Below are 21,075 nucleotides of genomic sequence, written 5' to 3'. Positions count from 1 at the left end.
CCTTGGGAGAGTGACTTGCTAGAGCCACTCTTAATAACCAACCTTTAATAAGTGTCTGAATCACATCTTTGTGTCCCATCTCACAGGCTCGGAAAAGTGGAGTGTGCTTCATGACATCAGTGGCATCTACTTGAGCGTTATTTTCCAACAATAATTTCACAGTGCTGACATGGCCAGAAAGGGCAGCAGCATGTAAAGCTGAAAGGGAGCGAAAGAACGCAAGGACTCTTTGATAACAACTTCACCTTCTTCTTATTCTAACTGTGCCTTTTCCTCTTCTGATGTCCTCGTCATTTTGGCTAAATGCAATTTAATCTTAAGGATTCTCTATTGTTCACTTCTAGATATTTCAGTCTATTTTTTTTAAGATTTTAATTATTTATTAGGGAGAGAGCACGAGTGGGGGGAGCAGCAAAGGGAGGGAGAAGCAGGCTTCCCCCCTGAGCAGGGAGCCTGATGGGGGCCCAATCCCAGGACCCTGGGCTCCTGACCTGAGCCGAAGGCAGATGCTTACCCGACTGAGCCACCCAGGTGTCCCTCAGTCTTCCTTTCTAGTCATAGTTGCTACTCACACCTTTCCCCTTTCCTTCCACCTTTCTCATCTCACTGTTTCTTCCTTTCCTCCTGATGGTCTGAAATGCTTTCCTTTCCTCGGTTACAACTTTATTATCTTTTCCTCCCTCTAAGAGGATAAGGGAACAAAAAATGACAAAGAGGAATGATTTAAGTGACACAGCCAATTCTGCCCACCAACCCACTCGATAAGCATATGCCCGAGGGTTGGTGTGACGAGAAGTGTCAATCTACCGGCCCTTCAGCTGCTTAGCCGTGCTATTCCTGCCGTAGGTCTGTGTACCCATGTGGTACTGAGGGTACACACATCCCACTGCAGCGAGTGCATTTTCCATACAACATGGCTCCAAATGCAAGCCACTCATTTCCTCGGGGCCCAATTTAAGAAACAGCAATTTGTTTCAACATTGGAGAAAAAAATCTGAGACGGAATGTGGTCTCTTCTCTGGTGCCTTTGTATGGGGTTTGAAAGAGTAATTTTGACTCTATGTGGGTTTCAGGTTATACTGACCTGAGCCTATGTTACTCCACACCAATGCTTGACTTATGCCATTACTCTGGATTACTCTTTAACTTCTGTTTAAATACATCACTCTTTAGGGACACGTGGGTGACTCATGGGTTGAGCATCTGCCTTTGGTTCAGGTCGTGATCTCGGGGTCTTGGGATCAAGTCCCACATCAGGCTTCCCATGGGGAGCCTGCTTCTCCCTCTGCCTGTGTCTCTGCCTCTCTCTCTGAGTCTCATGAATAAATAAACAAAATCTTTAAAATAAAAGTAAAGACTCTGACAATGCAAAGAATCCCTTTGCTTTTGCTGTTGCGAACTCTGAAGTGATATCCCAAGAATCCCAAGATTTCTGGTACATCCCTATGGTACCCATCAGCCTTCTATGTTTCTGCCTATCTCTCTGTGTCTCTCATGAACAAATAAGTAAAAAATCTTTAAAAAAATACATCACTCTTTAAATTCTGAGTTTGCCAACATAACTGTCTAGAGGCCTGGGCCAGCTCTTTCTAAGTATCATGGCCCTGTCATGCCTAGAATAATGTTTCTTTCATAAAGTGTGATCCATGGACCAAACCCAGGATGCCATAAAAGTGCAGATTCCTGGGCATTTGTTGAGAACCTCCTATGGGCTGGGTATGAATGTAAACGTGGGTGTTCGGCAGAGAACAAGATAGATAAGGTTGGGAGAAGCAAAACAAAAACTGAATAAACAGGAAAGTATTAGATGGTGATGAATGGTAATAATTGGAGTAACAAAAGATATCTTGATACTCAGAGTGACTGGGAGTCCATTTTAATCGGTGGTGATGGCAATCATAAAGAGACAGCTATGTAGAGATCTCGAGAAGGAGTAGTTTGGGCAAAGAGAACAGCTAGCCCTACGGCAGAAATGACTTTGTGCTTAAGGAAGTGCAATGAAGTAAGTTGGAAAGGTAGAGAAGGCCAGATCCTAAGGGGTCACCCAGGTCCCACTGACGAAGACTGAAGGACTTCAAATAGGTGAGTGATGTTATTTGACTTGTGCTTTAATCAGATCACTCTAGCTGCTTGGAAGAGAAGGCACTGTAGTGGGTTAGAAAATAAGCAGGGAGGGCAGCCCCGGTGGCTAGGCGGTTTAGCGTCGCCTTCAGCCCAGGGCAGGATCCTGGGGACCTGGGATCGGGTCCCGCGTCGGGCTCCCTGCATGGAGCCTGCTTCTCCCTCTGCCTGTGTTTCTGCCTCTCTCTCTCTCTCTCTCTCTCTCTCTCTCGGTCTCTCATGAATAAATGAATAAAATCTTTTTTAAAAAATAGAAAATAAGCAGGGAGACCAGCTAAAACTTTTGTAGGAGTCTCAGTAAAAGATGCTACTGGCTTTAAGGAGGGTGGCAGGACCGGAGATGGAGAGAAGCAGAAAGGTTTAGAAGCTATTTTAGAGGGCGAGTCAATAAGATGTACAGGATCCAACATAGCATTCCTGTCTCTGTAGTCTGGGCATCTGTCCCTAGACAAACACCCTCACAATGCTTACATGCACTTGGGTTTGAGGACCCTGATCTGCATGGCTGAATGTTAGTTTGGCCCAGACAAGATTCAAAGAGTGTGAGAGACTTCGAATATCTGAAGTGCTGCCATGTGGAAGACAGTACAGAGTGGGACATCCACTTTGACGAATCTGGGCTTGGTATAAGGAAGAACGGACTTAGGTTCAGATGGAAGTAGTGGGTTTTTCATATTGGAGCTGACAGGCCGCTCATGAGAATGGTATAAGGCAGATGAAGGGTGCGATATCTATGATGGTTTGGTGACTTGATTCACATTTGAAGAGCATAAGAATACATCTGGCCTCAAATGAAGTTTTAGAAAACACTCAACACATAAAACAGATAAGAGTTGAGTGGTTCTGACTAAAGCAGGGGTGAAGGGGTTACCCACTGAAGTACCCGCTCCCCTTGGCAACATTTCAACACTCTATAGAAACCTGTTGTTTTCAAAAATACGGTCTGGAAAACGCTGGACCAGATTTAATTTTGAGGTAGCTTCTAATATTGAAATTCTACAATTCTGTGATGTGGGGTATCAGTATGCAATAAATACTGCTTAGATAAATGTCAATGTCAAAAAAAAAAAAAAACCTACCACAAAGTCCCAATTAAGCAAAAGATAGACTTAATGATCTTGTTAAATGAAATTCCCAATTTCTGACTATTTGCATTTACAGTACTTTAAAATAACTTTAGATTTAACTATTGTTGCCCTCTCTTAGAAGGGATCATAAATTTACATAGGAGCCCTAAAGTTTTTTATTTAACTTTTTGTTAATGGAAATTTCAAGTGTATTCAAAAGACAACAACAACTTAGTGAACTTAATATAGCCATTACCTACCTTCAAGGATGATCAGTAGATGGCTGGTCCTGTTTCATCTAACTGCCATCCATTGTCCCCACTTCTAACAGTTTTGAATAAAATTCTAGATTCAGATCCTTTCATTTGTAAATATTTTGGTAAGTATATCTCAAAGACAACGATGCTTTTAAAAGGCACGACCACAGTATCAGTAGGTGTCTATTTAGGAGACAGAAACCCTGCCAGATACTTTCACAGAGAGAGTTCAACAGAAAGAATTGTTAGCTATGGATTGAAGAATTAAAAAAGCAAAAAAGGAACAATAGGTCTCACAGAGGTTGTACGTGTGGAAAACAGCCAACAATTCTAGGATTGAGGGGACGAAAAAAAGAAGATGGAATTATTAAAACTTCAAAGCCTCAAAGAGGAGCCCTGTGGGGGGAAACTCCAACCTCTGAGCAGGGGCTCTGCTTGGCTGCTGCTCATGCCTCTGAGGTGGGTGCTCTGGGGCTGGTACAGCGAGTGCTGGAAAAACTGCACAGGGAAATTAACTGTCGCCATTGGAACAAGTGACCACTGCTGTGCTGAAGAAGACCCTACCAAGATGATGCCAACAGGAATAGGAAACCCAAACAAGAATAGCAAACCAACAGGAAGGTGTGGTCAGGGTCTTCCAGCTTTCCAGTGTCCCTCTACTGCTCCCTATGGGAGGATTCTAGCAGGGCACCTGCTGGCAATGGGGAAATGGGGTCTGCAGAGTCCGGCCCTGGCATTGCAAAGAAAGGCTAGTCCCGTTATTGTACCTAGAACACATGAACAAAAATTCTGTAATATCAAATATCCAGAAAGTGTCCATACTTCCCTTACAGTTTCATAGTATTTTTTTCGGTTTTATAATTTTTAATAGTTTATTTGAATCAAGATCCAAACGTCTGTATGTTGCTGTTGATGAGAACTCTTTTTTTCATGGGAAGGAAAAAGAACCCTGTAGAGGGATGATGGAGAGAAACTCACTTTCAGAGAAATGTCAGGAAGGCATGTCTGACATATAATAAAATCATCTTAGGAAAAAGAGCCAGGGAATTAATGAGTCTAAGAAGAATTTATGTCTGAACTCCAATCATGGTGCACATCAGAAAAGACACCTTTGGTCAAAAGAATGGAAGTATCCTTGGCCATACTTTATTAAAATACATGAAAAAGTTAAACTAAAAGCAAGGCTTGTGATAAAGTGAAAGGCTGCCTACTAATAGAAGTCTGACAAAAAATGAAATGTTCGGACCATTTATAAACCCAATGTCCTACATGTCTGCGCTATACCCTTTCTTAAGAAGCTTAAGCTCTACTGTGAAGCTTTGATAAAGAAATACTTTTGACAGTTAAAGCCTTTATTAAAATTGATATTACTCCAAAACTCTTTAGAATATAATTTAAGGTGCCTGGGTGGCTCAGTTTGTTGAGCATCTGCCTTCAGTTCAGGTCATATCACAGGATCCTGGGATCGAGTGCCGTATGGCACTCCCTGCTCAGTGGGGAGTCTGCTCCTCTCTCTCCCTCTACTCTTTTCTCCACTTATCTTCTCTCTCTTCTTAAATAAAATCTTAAAAAATTAATTTAGAAGGGGTGATGGTTTAGGTATAAGGAGGGAGATTATTAGGTATATCCCCCCTCCCCACCAAGTGCTGCATCAGTAGTTTTGGTGACCAAGAAAGACCTTTTTCTTTTCCTTTTTTTTTAAAGATTTTATTTATTTATTCATGAGAGACAGAGAGAGAGAGGCAGAGACACAGGCAGAGGGAGAAGCAGGCTCTTCGTGGGGAGCCTGACGCAGGACTTGATCCCCAGAACCCAGGATCACACCCTCAGCCAAAGGCAGATGCTCAACCACTGAGTCACCTAGGCGTCCCCACCAAGAAAGATCTTATCCAGGACTACAGGTAGGTGCAAATGGCTCTACTATATGTTTCTACAAATTAGAAAACATAACACTGAGAAGCTCATAGCTGAGTTTTTATTCTGTTCTGTGTTGTGCTATTGTGTGACCTTTCTTTTTCTGACTTGCAATTAGGATACAGTGCACAAGGTAGACTTCCAAGTTGACAACAAATGCTAAAAAATTCATATCTCTCTTATTAACCAATGCACAGTTGAAAGGCTCTCTTATTAGAAAAAGAGATAGGAAGATGCATCTACTGAGAGCTTTTGATGCAAATCTAATGTGAAGCTCTGAAGCTTCAAGAGTCATGGGAGGTTATCCCCAAAATGAGAGATTTGGGAGGAAGTAATGCTCTTCAAATCTGAGAAAAGCACATTATGTGAGACTGGTGAGCATACTTAGATATGTGTATTCCTTAAAATATAATCCTAAAGTTTTGAAAGTATAATTGATAACTACTAAATAGGCATAGTTTTAAGTCACAGGTTTATGTTTTTTTTTTTACACAAAGATAAATGATAAGAGTTGCCATAGTCATTTTCTTTTTAGGATTCTATTTATTCACGAGAGACACAGAGACAGAGAGGCACAGACATAGGCAGAAGGAAAAGCAGGCTCCTTGAGGGGAGTCCGATGTGAGACTCAATCCCAGGACTCTGGGATCACACCCTGAGCCGAAGGCAGATGCTCAACCACTGAGCCATCCGGGCGTCCCTCCATAATCATGCCTAAGGAGCAACCACAGTTCTGTTTATTTTTATTTTTAAAAAATTTATTTATTTATTTACTTGAGAGAGAGAGAGAGATAGCCTGAGCAAATGGAGATGGAGAGAAAGAATCCTCAGGCGAACTGCTAAGTGTGGAGCCAGATGTGGGGCTGATTCCAGGACTCTGAGATCATCAGCACCTCAGCTGAAAACCAAGAGTCAGACACTTAACCTTGTGAGCCAGGTGGGCGCCCCAGGAACAACCAGGGTTTTAAACCTAATGCCACCATTCACCTGGTAGAAACATAGGCTAATTTTAGCCATCAAACTTGGAGGAAATTAAACCCTTGGAGTGATATCCTGGTAAGCTAAACTTAAAAAGTATAAATGAGAGTTAAATAATATTAGATTAGGAACAATGATTTAAGGCTCTACTGTACAAGTTTTAGGGCACCTACACACCCTGGAACCCGGAAGAAAGCAAACTGAGCATTTCCGCCAATTCTTACCTGTACCTCCGTATTTGTCTGCCATGTTGATATCAATGTCAGATTTTAAACTCAGCATAGTCCTAAGGACATCATCACTGCCTTTTCCAGCAGCCCACATAAAGGATGTTCTTCCTTCGAGGTCTGAATCATCTTTCACTGAAGGATGTTTTAAAAATACTTTAACTGTTTCCTGTAAGAAAACTTCATTATAAAAAATTGAGACAAGAGGGTAGCATCTTCTTGGGTAATAAAGCCAGTGTTATATGTGACTTCCGCTAAGACCCAAAGTATTTTTTCCCTGCCTTCGAATCAAATGAAATTATCTTTTTATGAATAATGAAACTACAATTTCCATTGAAAGTAACAATCCTCTTTCTTTATATATTAGTTTTAGTTTCCATGCACTTCAAATACATAACCTAAACTCCCTCATTCAACATACTCATAATTGAGAACAATCATTCTCAATCAAGTTTTAAAATTTTATAGGTCACTTTTTGATAGATGAAGTGACAGTTAAAAGACTAACGAGTATTCAGGGTCGTGAGAAACATGAAGATACAGGTTTTCTCGGACATTTTACATGCAGAGACCTGTATACTCAGCCATGCCTATAGAGAAAGTTAATACATTCTCTCGTTGTGGTTTTGTGACTACAATTTAAAAATACTTAATGTATTTATTGTATTATTATTAATAAATATATGTGGCTCCTGAGAAATGCAGTGTTAAATTCATTTAAAAAGGTATTTATTTAGCAATTCCTATATGCAAGATCCTTCCTCTATGGAATCACACAAAAATTAGGAACCACAATAATTCTAACAGTGCCTAACAATTTTATTTATTTTATTATTTATTTTTTTAGTTTTTATTTAAACTCCAGTTAGTTAACATACAGTGCAATATTAGTTTTAGTAGAATTTAGTGATTCATCATTTATATACAACACCCAGTGCTCATTATAACAAGTGCCTTCCTTAATGCCCATCACCCATCTAGCCCATCCCCTCCACTTCCCTTCTGGTAATCCTCAGTTTGTTCTCTACAGTCAAGAGTCTGTTTTATGGTTTGCCTCTCGCTCTCTTTCTCTCCCTATGTTCATCTCTTTTGTTTCTTAAATTCTACATAGGAGTGAATCATATGGTATTTATCTTTCTCTGACTGACTTCACTTATCGTAATACTCTCTAGCTCCAGCCACATTGTTACAAGTGGCAAGAATTCATTCTTTTTTCTATTCCATCACATATATGCCACATCTTCTTTATCCATTCAACAGTCTATGGACACTTGGGCTCTTACCACAATCTGGCTATTGTTGGTAACAGTGCCTAACAATTTTAACAGGGGTTAATATTCACAGCATTTTAAGTTGCCTCTTTTCTTAAGCCCCAGATACTTACAAACTTTTAGGGAGATCATAGAGCCTTCTGCTTGAATGGAAGTAAAACAGTTTCAGAAAAAGAAAAATTCTGGATGCTGTGAACTGGCCAAAAATGTATTAAGCACTGACACTCAATACTTTAAAGCAAGAAGAAATTCAAGGGCTCACCTAATGCAACCCTTCGTTTTCCAGATGAAGAAGTTTAGGTTCAAGGTCATGTAAACCTTGGTGGCAGATATAGGAGTAAAACCCAGGACTCAACTGCTGCACACACTGCTTCCTAGTCTTATCACTTAATGTTGAGCTGCTGAGGCATTACAGTGTCATGCTCCTGGGATCTAGTGTATATGCCTTGCACATGCTAGATTGGAATAAGCAAGTGGTTTTTAAAAGCTGGTGATGTTTTGGTGTTTTTTCTTTCATTAATTCATAAATATATCTTTGTTGGGTATGTTTTCTTAATGAAAGAATGTTTGCAGAGGTTTTGTGGGTCTTGTTGATGTTACTGTTTTGTTTTTTTTTAAAGATTTTATTTATTCATGAGAAACACAGAGAGGAGAGAGAGAGAGAGAGAGAGAGAGAGAGGCAGAGGGAGAAGCAGGATCCATGCAGGGAGCCTGACATGGGACTTGATTCCGAATCTCCAGGATCACGCCCTGGGCTGAAGGCGGCGCTAAACTGCTGAGCCACCCAGGCTGCCCAACTGTTGATGTTTTCTAAACAGGGAATTAGAGCCTCTATGGGTAAACATAGTCCAAGATCAAGGGGGCTTGAAACTGAGCTTAGAGGGACACCTGGGTGGCTCTGTGGTTGAGCGTCTGCCTTTGGCTCAGGGGGTGAACCTAGGGTCCTGGGATCAAGTCCTGCATCGGGCTCCCTGTGAGGAGTCTGCTTCTCCCTCTGCCTGTGTCTTTGCCTCTCTCGGTGTCTCTCATGAGTAAATAAATAAAATCTTAAAAAAAAAAAAAAAAGAAACAAAGCTTAAGGAAATTTGCAGAATTCTTTAAAAGTCATCTCTGTAATTGGCAGATCATCCAGAGCAAGTATTTCTTTGAATGAACATCCATCATGTTCTGTCATTCTTCCTTACTCCCAATAGCTTAGTCCTTAATTGCTGGTATCTGTGCATGTGTTAAATCTGGAATCTAACACTTGGGTTCAAGATCTTGGCCAAGTCATTTAATCTCTCAAAACCTTGTTTTCTTCCTCTGTAAATTAGGGATGCCATGTCCCCTCACAGGCTTGTGTTGAAATATGAATTGAATTCTGATTTCCATAGGTTGATTAGGCTGGGCCAGTGAATTTCTTAACTACCTAGAACAAAAAAGAGTTCCTCCTCAAAATATATTTTGTATTTTTCTGAGATAATAGAATAATGAGAGATACTAGAAGAGAATAGTTTACCAAAAGTCTAGGTGATAAAATTTTAGAAATTCCACGAAGGAAAGAAGACAGTTACAGTTGAGAGAAATACTAGGTAGGAAAATAAGATATTTTAGCAATCTGAGTATTCAGTGATGCACTGAGGAGGTCAGGAAGATGGAATTACACTCTGCTGATAGCATTCTTTTAATTTAATGAAACCAAAGTTTTCACTACACATACCCATACAGAAGCCAGTAAAATCAGCTGTGAGTGCTCTGACATGTGCCTCTTTGGATGAGTCTCTAATTGTTGGTGGCCACTTATTCAGGAAACTGAAACAGCCTAGCTGTTATCATGTTGCTGGCTGGACCGAGTTAAGTAATGGATGAGAAAGTGCTTTGTAAACTATAAAAGGTGGCAAGGGAAGAATTAGTAATAATATTCAATATCTTTGGAAATGGTAATTCATATTTTGGTTTTCTCAGCTGTATAATGCATAATACTATTAGCACTAGCAATAGTAAGAATGCACTGCATTTCTTGAGTACCTGCTCGGTACAAAAACTAATGAGGCACTGGTCACAAATTTTCTCTAATTTTTATACCCATCTTGAAAGAAAAGGTATAATTATCCTCATTTTACATATGAAGGAATTAAGACTCAAGAAGTAAAGAAATTTGTGCCGGTCATCTAGCCAGCAGAGAGTGGAGTCAGGATCCCAGCCAAGCCTAGACTAGTTCTAAGAACTTGCACACTGCTTTCAGGACAATTACAGATGGCCAAACACAGTGCATATAAAATGTGAGGGTCATAAAATTAACCAGAAGATGAAATATACTTACACAGAACAAAATGTTACACCGAAGAGTTAATATAAAAATTGTCTTAAAATTTCCCATGACTAACAACTTTACAAAGACAAAGACTATCCCTCGCATCTCAGCTAGAGCCAAGAGTATGAGCAACTGTTAAAATATAATTGCCACACAGACACAAAAATGAGTACCCGTATAACTGAAATTTGAATAAGATCAGTGGATTGTAGGAATGTCAATTTCCTGTTTATGGTATTGTTTCATAGTTTTGCAAGATGTTTCCATTGGTGTAAACTGGGTTATGGGAATATAGGATCTTGCTATTATATTTCTTACAACTGCATATGAATTTCTAATGATGACAAAATAAAAATTTAATTAAGGGAAAAGATAATTGTCATGTTTTACTTACGGCAAAGTTACTCTGAGCTGCATAGTGCAAAGGTGTTGCTCCTTGGCTGTCGGATGGGATGGTTCCAGACTTATTTCTTTCTAAAAGGAGATGGACAATCTGTGCATGGCCTGAAAGCAGACACAGTGAGGCCGTTATCACATCAAAGGACTACTTAATTTGTAATCTGTTTAAAGGGAAGTTTTCTGAATAGCAGCCCCCAGTACAGCCTCTTCCAACTTCTCACAAAAATATTATGATAATGTAGAACAGAGGCAAACACTCACAACACTAAAATCTTAGTGCTTCAATCAGAAAGGAAATGACAGTCATTGTAATTGCTAGGTTGAGAAAAAGTTATATTAGGTACAGCTCATCGCATTCCTTGACCTCACTATAATAATGGTGGGAAGCCAGACCCTGACTGCCATCACTGTCCCTCATCCTGGGTTCCACTATATAGCCAATCAGCACTGCACAGCTATTCTCTTCTGCTCTTCAGGAGGACCATCCATAATACATCCTCTTGTGATCTCTGAGGCCTCCTCTGAATCTCCTCTACCCTCCCTCCTCCACTTTTTTCATATCTAGGCAGTGATTACAAGTCCAAGGAACCAAGTGACAGGAATGATGAGGTGGTGGCAGAGAAGGTAATCTACAGGGCACTTCTGCAAGCAAGGAGCTGTAGAAAGGATCAAAGAATGAATAAACCTGGTAATAGCATATTTGGAATATGCATTATTCCAAAATGCATAGATCAAAGAATGAATAAACCTGGTAATAGCATATTTGGAATAGCATATTTGGAATAGCATATTTTCCATATTTGGAAACCTGAATTTCATGAATTCTATTGTTTGAGCATACTGGGGACCCAGGCAATGGAGATGTCACATCAGCAGAACAAGGACACACTGAAATCCAGGCAGAAAAAGGGAATCTGAGTGGTAGTTGTGCTCATCTACCTGTTCCTGGGTATGATCCAAGATGGAGTTCTCGGGGATGGGAAAAAAGTAGGATCACAGGCAAGCCATCAAGACACATGCCTTATTTGAAAGATAAAGAGAACAATTCAGTAAAGGCAATACGAAAACATACTATGGGACGGGGAAAAAGAAACACCATCATGAAGATGAAGTGCATACCTTGGAAAATGATCTAGAGAAGGATCCAGAGGAAAATTTCAGGACACTGTTGGGCATCCTTGACTTGTGCAAAGAGATAGCTTCTAAGAAATAAAACAAAATATCCTAAGAAGGACACAGTCTGAAATGAAAGGGTGATGGAAGGAAGCGAAAAGAAAATAAACCAAGATACAAAGAAATTTGGATGAGAGTAGGAAACCAAAATACAACCTCAAATACAATCTATGAAAAGCAGAAAGAAATCAGAACTTATGGAACAAAAAGTCAATGTATTGATATGGAGACAAATTTGCCAAGTCCTCCCAGAATGCAGAGGAAAGGAAAAAAGGATGAAAGTGCACACTGAAATGAGAGCTAAATAATAAATCTGACAATAACACTGAATGCAAAAAGTATTTTTAAAAAAGCACAATGTGGGATTTAAAAAGTAAATTCATCATAATAATTGGGAAAAACTTCAGATTATATTAACAAATACTAAAAAAGTGGTAAGTAAATTGTGCTAAGTCCCTCATTTTTAAATGAATGGAAATCGATAGATATAGTTTTGCTTTTAACTCTGACTCAGGTTTTAAAAAGTTTTTGATAATTTAAAGTAACCACTAGTAGAACCTAAGAAACTTGCTAAAACATTAGGTAATTCAAAACCAAATAACAACAAACCTAACCTATATACCAAAAGGCAGAAAACAAAGGAAATGGGGGCAAAAAAAAAAAAAAAAACCCAAAAAGAAAAAAGGGGGAAAAAAACACCCAAACACTGGTAATACTCAAAGAGCAGAATAGCAGAAAAAAGACCAAATTATTTATCTTACAAGTGACTATTAGTGACTAAAGACTCTCAGATTGCATCTCCTGCAAAATCAGACAGATACACATTATTTATACTCTCACCTAACAGAGTGATCCCCTCAAATTTGGTTAAGTAAAAGGCTTATCAGGAAAATAGAAAGAAAAAAATCATATATCATAGTATTGGCACAAACGCAAAGTTAAACCCCCCACAAAATACACAGGCATTGAATGTGAAAAGATTATTTTATATTTACATTTGTCAATGATTGTGCATTACCTTTAAAATAAAAATTAAAACATGTTAAGACATTATGTTGAAATTAAAACCAATATATAACAGAGAATACATTTATATTGCTAAAATTTTTTCTTAAAGATTTTATTTATTTATTCATGAGAGATGCAGAGAGAGGCAGAGACACAAGCAGAGGGAGAAGCAGACTCCTCACAGGGAGCCCAATGTGGGACTCAATCCCAGGACCCCAGGATCACAACTTGAGCCAAAGGCAGATGCTCAACCACTGAGCCACCCAGGTGCCCTATATTACTAAAATTTAAGCATATGACAGAAGGATTTAAGTATGAGATGCCACATATCAATTAAAAAGTAAAATAATTAAAAAGGAAGTGGGAGCTGACAGAGAAAGGGAAGCCATGGGAAGTTTCTGGTATTCATGTATTTCCTCCTACCATTGATTCTTTGATTTAGTCAACTCACCTAGTAAAGCTGCCCAGTGAAGCGGGGTTCGAAACAAGTTATCATAAGACGTTATATTGCAGCTTTCATATGAGGTCAAGACATCAACCACTGTCACATTCCCATCGGCGACTGCAAAGTGAAGAGGTGTCCGACCCTCATAGTCTTGCCAGTTCAGTAAAGATTCCGTGGGAGCAGCATCCTATTTTTAAGGAAACAGAGACTTCAGACACGTGGAATCCTCAATGAATCACACTGGACGTATGCATTAGCTGAGCAATTTTCTAAACTTGTATATTCTCTCTTAGCACAAAATGGTAAAATTCAGGAAAAAAAGTACATGTTCTAAATCTTTAAAAATTTGTCATGTTTAACTCTAAAATATGAAAAAAAGATATAATCAATACCAACACTGATTATCCAGATTAAATAGGTGTCAATATCTTGCCTAATGTGCTTTTGTATCTGTTATGGAGTCAGCTAAAGCTGTATGTTTTATACTTTTGTTACGTATGCGTGTATCCATAAACAATATGTAAATATGTATATTTTCAGTATTTATACTTTTGAGTTCTTTCAACACTATACTTTTGGGTATATGTTGAATCTAGTTCATTTGTTAAACCACAATTTAATTATCCATTCTCCTACTGAGGGATAGTTAGGTTATTTACATTTTTCCCACTATTAACAATTATGCTGCAATGAACATGCTTCCTTTACAAGGTCCCAATGTGTGAGATTTTTCTCTAGCTCAGATGCCTAGAAGAGAATAGCTGTGTAGAAGGATATTTACTTTTTTTTTTTAAGATTTTATTTATTTATTCATAAGGGACACAGAGAGAGAGGCAGAGAAACAGGCAGAGAGAGAAGAAGCAGGCTCCCTGTGGGAGCCCGATGTGGAACTCGATCCCAGGACCCCAGGATCACGACTTGAGCTGAAGGCAGATGCTCAACCACTGAGCTACCCAGTTGCTCCGGATATTTACATTTTTAACTAGGTATTATCAAACTTTTCTCCAAATGGCTACACTAATTAACACATCCATGACAATGTGTAAAAGTTTTTATTTCCCTACATGCTGGCACAACTTAATCCCTTGGTATTATCAAGCTTACTGGATTTTTTCCCTTATAGGTATGGAAAGCATTTTGTTGATGTTTTAATTTGTATTTATTTTATGAATGAGATTGGGATTTATCATATGTTTATTGGATATTCTGTTTAAATTGATGGTTCATATTTACTCATTTTTCTATGAGGTCTTTGTATCTACTGTTTAGGTCCCTTTCAAGAATAGTGGACTTATTTCCCTAGCTGCTGTGAGTGCTGTTGGCAGATGACCCTCAATGGTCAGGCTCCTGTGATTGTTTCAGCTAAAGAGAATTACCTCATCCAAGGTCATATGCCTTCCCAGATCAGGTCATATCCAAAGCCAAGTCCTCCTGCCCCAATCTGAGAACTCTCCAAAGGGCCACCCAGATTTAGAGCTGCCTGTACAGTCATCCTATTTTATTAAAAAAGTGCATGGAAGGTATTGTAAACACTTCAAAAAGGGAAGTAGAATTTTACCATGGTGGTATTTTAGGGCTTTGAGTCTCCCAAGGACTAAGATGTGTTTACAAGGGAAAAAAGAAAAGCCAAGTCTGTGAGGAAATAAGATATTATGATTGACAATCCTCTAGGGACTTCAGATAATGGAACTGACACATAAAGCATATAAAATAACCATCTATAAAACATATAAAACAAAAAGTGAAATAAAAGGTGAGCAAGGAACAAAAACTATCAAAAAGACCAGGCAAATGTGAAAACACCAAACCAAAACAAAAAAGAACTTTTAGATGTAAAAATATAATTACTAGGATTAGAGGCTCGATGAAGAGGGCAAATGACGGGAAACATGGATAATAAAATAAAAAGGTCTAAAATATGTGTAATTGGGACCCTAAAGGCAAGATTGTAGAGAATGAAAGAGAGGTAATATTTAAAGAGATAATAGCTATATATTTTCCAGAACTGATGTGCAATGAGAGTACACACCAAACAGGACCAAAAAAAAAAATAAATAAATAAAAAGCACCATACCTAGACACATTGTAGTGAAACTGTAGGATACCACACAGAGAAGAATTTAAAAGCAACCTGAGAGAAAAGATAAATCATCTATAAAGTAATAACAATTAAACCAATAACAGACTCCTTCAGAAGAACAATGAAAGGCCCAAGGCAAAATCATAGCCTGAAAGAGTTGAGAAATGATCACTGCATATTCAAAATAATTTTATCTTTTAAAGTCTAATTTGTATGTTATGAGCAAAAGGACTATATATTAGAGTGCTACAGTTTGTAAGCTGGAATATGAGAAGGAATGGGTAGAAATGCCAAAGAATCCACTGATAAATATTCAAAATTAATAAGAAAGTATAGTAAGTTAGTTAGATACATATTCAATGAATAAAAATACCAACTGCATTTCTATGCATCTGCATCAACTAGTTAAATATGTATCTTAGTCATGCTAAAAAAAAAAGTTCAGGGTCATCTGGCTGGCTCAGTTAGTAGAGCATGTGACTCTTAGGCTCATGAGTTCAATCCCTATGCTGGTTGTAAAGATTACTTAAAAAAAAAGTGCCAAGCAGCATTATTTTTTTAAAAAAGATTTATTTACTTATTAGAGAGAGAAAGAGAGAGAGAGAGAGAGAAAGAGACAGAGTGCATGAGAGTGAGGGGCAGAGGAGAGAGGGAATCTTTAAGCAGGTTCCCTGCTGAGCCCAGAGCCCAACCAGGGGCTCCATCTCACCACCCTGAGGTTATGACCTGAGCTGAAATCAAGAGTCTCAAGACACTTAACCCACTGAGCCACCCAGGCACTCCAAAGTAACACTATTTTTTTAAAAAAAGATTTTATTTATTTATTCATGAGAGACACAGAGAGAGGCAGAGACATAGGCAGGGGGAGAAGTAGGCTCCCTACAGGGAGCCCAATGTAGGACTCGATCCCTGGACTCTGGGATCACAACCCGAGCCAAAGACAGACCCTCAACCACTGAGCCACCCAAGCCCCCAGCAACACTATTTTTAAATAGTGAAAAACTAGAAATAGTTCCAACTGTTTATGAATAATTGAATAATGTGTGGCTTTTTCATAAAATGGAATACTATGTAACAGTAAAAAAATAATATATTACAGTTATACACAGCATAGGTAAAATCGCCAGCATAATATTGAACAAGGAAAGCATGTTGCAAAAGAATACATTCAATGTGATTCCATGTATGGAAAATTCAAAAGCATTAAAAATGAAACAATATATTGTTTAGCGATACAAATGTATGTGGTAAAACTATAATGAAAATCAGGAATGATTAACACGAAATTGAGGATGGTGGCTGCTTCTCAGAAAGAGGAGAATAGAACAGTGCTGAGAGGTACCCAGGGAGCTTCAAAGGTAACGGTAATCTACTTGTTCTTAGATCAGAGATGAGGGCCACCTAGGTGGCTCAGTCAGTTAAGCGTGGGACTTTTGATTTTGGCTCAGGTCATGATCTTGGGGTTTTGAGATTGAGCCCTGTATTGGGCTCCGTGATCGGTGCTGAGCCTGCTTAAGATTCTCTCTCTCCTCCCCTCTGCCCCTTCCCCACCCACTGCTTCCATGCTCTCTCTCTCTGCACCCCCCAAAAAAGGAAAACTCAGAGATGAGTACATGAGTATTTGTGGTTTCCCTATTCTTTATATCTTATAAGTATTTTACAAATGTTACCTCTATGCAGTATTTAATGAGCATAAGTATAAAACAACATCAGGGATGATAAACACAAATTGAGTAAAGTACTTGATGGGGGACCGGACAAACGTGGCATGCAGGAGAGAATGTATTGGGAAACAGGCACATAAGAAGGGTGCCAGGGTAGCACAGTTGGTTGAGTGTCTGACTCTTGGTTTTGGCTCAGGTCATTATCTTAGGGTGGTGAGATCGAGCCCTGGTCGGGCTCTGCGCTCAGCATGGAGTCTGCTTGGGATACTCTCTCCCTCACCCTCTGCCCGCCACCCCTACCCTTGCTCTCTCTTTTAACTAACTAACTAACTAACTAACTAACTAACTAACTAACTAACTAGATAAATCAAAAAAAAGAAAGAAAGAAAGAAGAAAGAAAAGAAAGAAAAGAAAGAAAGAAAGAAAGAAAGAAAGAAAGAAAGAAAGAAAGAAAGAAAGAAAGAAAGAAAGAAAGAAAGAAAAACTGGCACAAGGGAATTCTGTGTGGTCTTAAACAAGCACTAAAATGTTCTATTTCTTGAGGGATGGGTTCACATGATTGCTGTATTTCTTTTGCTTCATAATTTGTTTGTGTGTCATATATAGGCTTTTGTATATTGGCTATTTCAAAATAAAAAGTTGTTTTTTAGAAAGGTCTAGCAGCACCACCGTACTCACCAGAATGCATCGCACTGTATGAACAGCACTTGGATCCTTGTGGTTGGCTGCCCAGTGAAGTGGGATCTTGCCTTCAACGTCAGGAATCCCAATGTTGGAATCATGCTTGATAAGCAGCTTCACGTGCTCAGGGTTATTGTAGTAGGCACTCCAATGCAGAGCTGTTTGCTGCAAAATTTAGAGTCTCAAAAAAACAACAGTAACAAGAGTAATAGTAACACAACAAACTTTTCCCAAGCTTTTATTGTGTGACAGGCAGTATTGTATGAGCTTTATACATTTTACCTCAGATAGTCATTATGACAACTCTGGGAGATAAGGACTCTTGAATTTGCATGTGACTGATGAGAAAATGGAGCACAAGGAGGATGAGTAATCTCCTTAGGGACATAAAGGTAGTAAGTGGTCCAACTAAGATTTTTTTTTTCAAAAAAAGATTTTATTTATTTATTCATGAGAGACACACAGAGAGAGGCAGACATAGGCAGAGGGAGAAGCAGGCTGTATGCAGAGTCCAATATGGGACTCGATCCTGGGATCACGACCTGAGCCAAAGGCAGATGCTCAACCACTGAGCCACCCAGGTGTCCCTCCAACTAAGATTTTTAACCCAGTCAGTCTGAGTGTAGAATCTGACTTCTTAATCATGATAGGCACTTAGGTCATCAGGGACTAATCAATAAGATTAGTAATACTGAGAAAAAGAAAAGCAGTACAGTAGTTTATGAATAACTATCAACAAAGTAAGTGATATTGATATTACACCAAGCACCTTAAGAATTTCATAGAATGTTTTGAATTTCAATATCTATCAAAAAGAAGATCTATGCACGGGAAATCACAGATCTGGAATCCATTTCTTACATCAAAGTACAAATTTAAATTTAACTGTAATTTTACAGGATAAATTCTTATACCTGCCATTGATGTTAAGACATATGTAGGGAATACAGCAACACTTACTTTATTTCAGATAAAAGTTTATAAATGAACATCTTGATGGGACACCTGGCTGGCTCAGTTGGAAGAGCACACAACTCTTGATCTCAGGGTCTTGAGTTTGAGCCCCATGTGGGGTGTGTAGCTAACTTAAAAATAGAATAAAATGTTGTCATAAATAAAATTTATTTTTTTAAAAAAATGACATCTCGAACTTGTTTGCATTGCTTTAAAATATCCTTTGCCATTCTCATCAATAAACCACAGTAAGAGTAGTTTCCCTATTAGAAAGGTTACTGAGGGAACACAGAAATGGTTGTGCTGAACATTATCCCTTATAAATAGCAGTGTCATCAATTCAACCTAGAATCAGCTCATTTAACAGGCAGGAACCAAACTCACTTGCTACAATGAGAACTTTAAATGTTGACATACACAGTATTCATGGAAAGTGTACCCATGGTCATTTAATAGGAAGAGTCACTCATTACTTTTCGTTTAGTAATGATTATAGAAAAAACCAGTCACAAATACAATAGCAAGTAATTTCTGATAGCCACATTTTTTCTTTACTTCTCTTTCTTTCCTACCTTCCTTCCTTCCTTCCTTCCTTCCTTCCTTCCTTCCTTCCTTCCTTCCTTCCTAGTAGGTTCCATGCCCAATGTGGGGCTTGAACTCACTTCCCTGAGATCAAGAGCCACATACTCTACTACTGAACCAGTCAGGCCCCTGGAGCCACATTTTCTTTTCTTAATTTTTTAAAAATTTTATTTATTTATTTATTTTTCACATTTTCAATAAACAACATGTACCGTTTCTGTAATTCCTTTGCCATGTTATGTTTGTTCTGAATATACTTACTGAAATGTAACATTAGGTCTGTTGAATCTGATAGCACAAGTTTGGAATTATATTTTCTACATCTTTAAAAAATGTTTTTCTAGTAATTTTTTAAAAGATTTTATTTATTTATCCATGAGAGATACAGAGAGAGAGAGGCAGAGACACAGGCAGAGGGAGAAGCAGGCTCCATGCAGGGAGCCCGATGTGGGAATCAATCCTGGGACTCCAGGATCAAGCCCAGGGCCAGAGGCAGGCGCTAAACCACTGAGCCTCCCAGGGATCCCAAGTAATTATTTTTTTTACTGTAGTAAAATATAGGTAACAATTTTTTTTTAAGATTTTATTTATTTACTCATGAGAGACACAGAGAGAGAGAGAGAGAGAGAGAGAAAGAGAGAGAGAGAGGCAGAGACACAGGCGGAGGGAGAAGCAGGCTGAGAGAGAGAGAGAGAGAGAGAAAGAGAGAGAGAGGCAGAGACACAGGCAGAGGGAGAAGCAGGCTCCATGCAAGGAGCCCGACATGGGACTTGATCCCAGAGGTCTCCAGGATCACACCCTGGGCCAAAGGCAGCGCTAAACGGCTAAGCCACCTGGGCTGCCCAACAATTGTTTTTAAATGTACGGTTCAGTGGCAGGAAGCACATTCCCACTGTTGTGCAACCATCAGCACCTTCCATCCCCAGAACTTTTTCATCTCAAACTGAAACTCCATGCCCATTCCACAGTGACTCCTAATATCCACCTCCTCCCAGCTTTTCACTTAGCATAGTATCTTCAAAGTTCATTCATGTTGTACCATGCATCTGACTTTTATTCCTTTTTAAGGCTGAATAATATTCCATTGCATGTACTGCATTTTGTTTCTCTAACCATCCAGCAATGGACATTTGAGTCATGCTCATCTTTTTGCTATTGTGAATAACGCTGCTATGAACATGGATGTATAAATATCTGTTCACATTCCTGAATATCAATTCTTCTGGGAATATGCCCAGAAGTAGAATTTCTGATCATAGAGTAGTTCCATGTTTAGTTTTTTTGAAAAATTGTCATGCTGTTTTCCACAGTGGCTCTGTCATTTTACATTCCTACCAGCACAGCACAGGGTTCAAATTTCTCCACATTTCCACCAAAGTCTGTTATTTTCTGCTTTTGTAATAATAGCCATCCTAAAGGGTATAAGGTGTTGTCTTATGGGGGTTTTTTTTTGGGGGGGGGCAGTTTTAATATATGGTATAACATTATTGGTCTGTGATGGATTGGAAATTTGAAGAAAACACAAAAAAAACACACACAAAAAAAACACTGATGGGATCCTTCCCATCAGATTGTTTGAGAATCATGGCTCTAAGCTTTCGTCTTGCTCTCTTCTTGGTGCCTGCCTGGACCTTGCAGATGTTTTTCTATCTGTCTGACTGGATAACCTCCTATCCTTGTTCAGTAACAGAAGAATACATAGGACTGGAAGATAGCAGGGAGTTCCTAGAAGATACTGGGGAAGATATTATAGAGCCTAAAGACATCTGTGACTTTGTAAGCGATTAATGGTCTTTGTGGTTTGATCAAAGTGCTTTTTTAGTGATATATTAGCACTACAAACGCTGTGAATAAGGAATAATATTAGTTTATGGTCGTTGTAAAATAAAGTCAAAGTTAATTTCAGAACCCTGGGTTATGTGAGTAACAGCTAAACAAAATCTAAAAACTACACAAAGAAA

General features: G+C 38.8%; 1 protein-coding gene across 1 annotated transcript in view; it reads right to left on the bottom strand.

The window, feature by feature from the left end:
• The window catches only part of INVS (inversin), a 152,271-nt gene that overhangs the window by 57,676 nt on the left and 73,520 nt on the right, over window positions 1–21,075 (bottom strand). Inside the window, 5 exon segments of the mRNA NM_001003361.1 lie at window positions 43–198; window positions 6,562–6,733; window positions 10,523–10,632; window positions 13,160–13,340; window positions 17,576–17,743. Of these exon segments, the coding sequence (NP_001003361.1) occupies window positions 43–198; window positions 6,562–6,733; window positions 10,523–10,632; window positions 13,160–13,340; window positions 17,576–17,743 (787 nt within the window).

This window comes from Canis lupus, chromosome 11, assembly GCF_011100685.1.
Source record: "Canis lupus familiaris isolate Mischka breed German Shepherd chromosome 11, alternate assembly UU_Cfam_GSD_1.0, whole genome shotgun sequence".
NCBI lineage: Eukaryota > Metazoa > Chordata > Mammalia > Carnivora > Canidae > Canis > Canis lupus.
The sequence above is the reverse complement of the archived record's forward strand: the minus strand, read 5'-3'. Positions and strand labels throughout refer to the sequence as shown.